Source organism: Antrostomus carolinensis, unplaced genomic scaffold (genome assembly GCF_000700745.2).
Source record: "Antrostomus carolinensis isolate BGI_N321 unplaced genomic scaffold, ASM70074v2 scaffold304, whole genome shotgun sequence".
NCBI lineage: Eukaryota > Metazoa > Chordata > Aves > Caprimulgiformes > Caprimulgidae > Antrostomus > Antrostomus carolinensis.
Genome location: NW_010310083.1, coordinates 70,996 through 73,876, shown reverse-complemented (window position 1 = coordinate 73,876; position 2,881 = coordinate 70,996). Strand labels below are relative to the sequence as shown.

Sequence of the window (2,881 nt, the reverse complement as noted above, 5' to 3'; positions counted from 1 at the left end):
TCTTAATTCTCATTTTCTTTAAACCAAAATCCCCCGACTTCTTCCTGTGAGTTACACTGTCAACAGCATTTTGATTTCATTTCACACGTAGAGATACAGCTCTGGTTCTAGGTATTATAGATAGCTACACATATTTCATATTTATGTCTAGGACTACCAGAACAACTCAACTGGAAACCACCAGCTTCGATAGAAAGGTGAATTTTCTTATTGACAGTTATAAAGAACAAAAACCAGAACAACAAATTTTTCAGCTGTGTCTGATAAATTCAGTGATAACCAAAACATTTTGTAGAACTTTTCCTAGCGTGGTGAAATACATCTTGTGATATACTAGAGATAATTAAAAACACCAGTAGAAGGAATGGTTTAATCTGGCACTAAGAATCCAACACCCTTGTTGGCCAGGATGCTGCTTACGTAAACTAAAATGAAAACTTCACTATTCTTCAGCAATGATCCAAAACGGTTTAATTATTCTCTTTAAAGTGATTGTGTTTTGGATCATCACAGGAGAATATCAGAAGGATTTTAACAAAATGTTGATGTTTGAAGCCACACTAAAAATGAGCTATATCCAAGTACAGAAAAAAAAAGCAATATTTTATTTATAATCTTCATTTAGTGTTTGAACTACAAATTCTTCTCCTAGGATTGTTTAAAAGATCATGGGTTTTATAGGCTTTCACAAGTAAATTAATTTCTTGGAAGTTTTTGTTGTTGTTGTTCAAGTTGGTTTTGTTTTTTTTTTACTTTTTCTTCTATTTTTTCACAGAATGGTGCTTTTGGTAAATACAGAGCAAATCATTACATGGAAAAAAAAAAAAAGAAGTTTTGCTCATTTGTTTTTCTCCCTTGTAAAGTTGCTGTTATTATTTCACTCTCAATTGAATCATTTCAAAAAGGGCATGAGAAAACAAAATTTTAAAAAAAAAAAGAGGAAAAAGTGACAAATAGACCGAATCTCACCACCAGAATTCACCATAAAAATTCCCAAAGTGTAACAGAATTCTTACAAAATTTCCTAGATCAGTTCTTTTAGGGAATCAAGATCTCCTATGAAAAATATGGCAAATGGGAATCGGGGTAGGCTGGGGAGGAAAAAGGGAAGGAGGCAGGTAAAGAAGTGCAGCAAAAACAGGTTCTGAGGAATACACATAATTTTGTCTGCTTTAGATCACAATAGAATTTTTAATAAATAAATTTCTTTTTCTTTGTAAAGACACTTTTTTTGAAACAGTAGATTTAGCCCAGTCATTTGTGTCATTTGTTTTATAAACCACCTTTTGTTGTCCCCCACCCCCACCCCGCAATGTCATAAATGTTTTAGATTTGAGTCTCTTGTACATTGTCTTTTGAGTTCATTCGGATCAATAACGGTTCATGCACTGAACTGTGTATTGAATTTATTGTGTTAACTGTTGTTGTGTGGTTGAAAGGAGACTTATAAGAGTTATAGTGATTTAGGTGCTCATGCTCTATTGCTGGCATGGGCAAGTGACTCTCTATGGGTGTGTCACCTGTAAGCTCATCATCCACATTAATGATCTCTACAGTCCGTGTTGGAGCATGATGGTTCTGCCGGTGATGCTGTTTCCTCATTTTGTAGAAAATTACCAGCATCACAGCAGCCATGAGAGTGATAGCCACAAAACAACCAATTATGATTTTGGTAGTCTTCATAACCTCATCTATTCCCGGGATCCCATTGTTTGCGTCCGTCACAGGAATGGTGAACGTTTTTTCTGTTGATCTTGTGCTCTGTGGAGTGAGTGAGGTTGTCATGTTAGTGGTCTCCCAGTTGGTAACTGGTGTGGGCCCAACCTGCTCTGTGGTCTGTGCCTCATCCTGAGAAGGTTCCACAGTCTCTACTGTGACGGTTGAAAAGTAGGTGTAACCGGGGTTATCCAGGGCAGTCACATTCAGCGTGGCAGAAGCTGTGGTGTTCCCAACAGAGTTACTCACCATGCACGTATACAAACCCGTGTCTTGAACAGTTACCTTTGTAAAATTTAACGTGCCGTCGCTGAGCACGGCGATCCGAACTCGGTACGCCCCGTGTGTCATGACAGATCCATTGGGAGTAATCCAAGATACGGAGGTCAGGGAGGTTGATGCCCGGCATTTCATCTCCGCGGCCATGCCTTCTGTGACGTTGAGGTCTGCTGGTGGCTCCACTATGACCGGAGCGTAACACGTGAAGTAATTCAGGTCCAGCTCACCAATGTACCTTCCTTTTAAACTGGGAGGCGTGTGGCAACGGGCGCAGCATGCAGTATTGGAGGGTGCCTTGTCTTTAATCCACCAGCTGAGCCAAAGGATATCGCAGTTGCAGTTCCAAGGATTGTGATGCAAGTGGATCCTTTCTAGGCGGAGCGGTGTGAACAGGTCATGAGGCAGTAGTGTTAGATTGTTGTGTGCCAGGTTGATCTCTACAAGTGACTGAAGGTTATCAAAAGCATTCCTTTCTATCACTTGAATCTGGGACTGTATCATCCACAGTTTCTGAAGATGCATTAACCCTTGGAAAGAACCTGGCCGGATGGCAGTCAGGTGATTCCCAGAAAGATCTAACTCATCCAGTTTTACAAGAGGGGTGAGGTTGGGAATCTCTCGAAGATTGCACATGGCAAGGTTCAAATACCTCAAGTTGGACAGACCTTCAAAGGCACCTTCTGAGATGTACGAAAGCCTTTTCAATTCCCCCAAATCCAACCTCCGGAGGGAAGGGATTCTGTTAAAAGCATAAGAAGGGATGCTCTCAATGGGGTTGTTTCTCAACCACAGTTCCTTCAGTTTTGACAGGTATACAAAAGCCCCATTTGGGATCGTGGTCAGACGATTGTCAAAGAGTTCCAAAGTGTTGAGATTGGCCAGACCA

General features: G+C 40.4%; 1 protein-coding gene across 1 annotated transcript in view; it reads right to left on the bottom strand.

Annotated features, from left to right (window-relative positions):
• Window positions 1-830: 830 nt before the first annotated feature.
• The window catches only part of LOC104523641 (leucine-rich repeat-containing protein 4C), a 2,403-nt gene continuing 352 nt past the window's right edge, over window positions 831-2,881 (bottom strand). Inside the window, 1 exon segment of the mRNA XM_010166294.2 lies at window positions 831-2,881. This exon segment is cut by the window's right edge and continues 28 nt beyond it. Coding sequence (XP_010164596.1) covers window positions 1,327-2,881 — 1,555 coding nt within the window. The 3' untranslated portion in view covers window positions 831-1,326.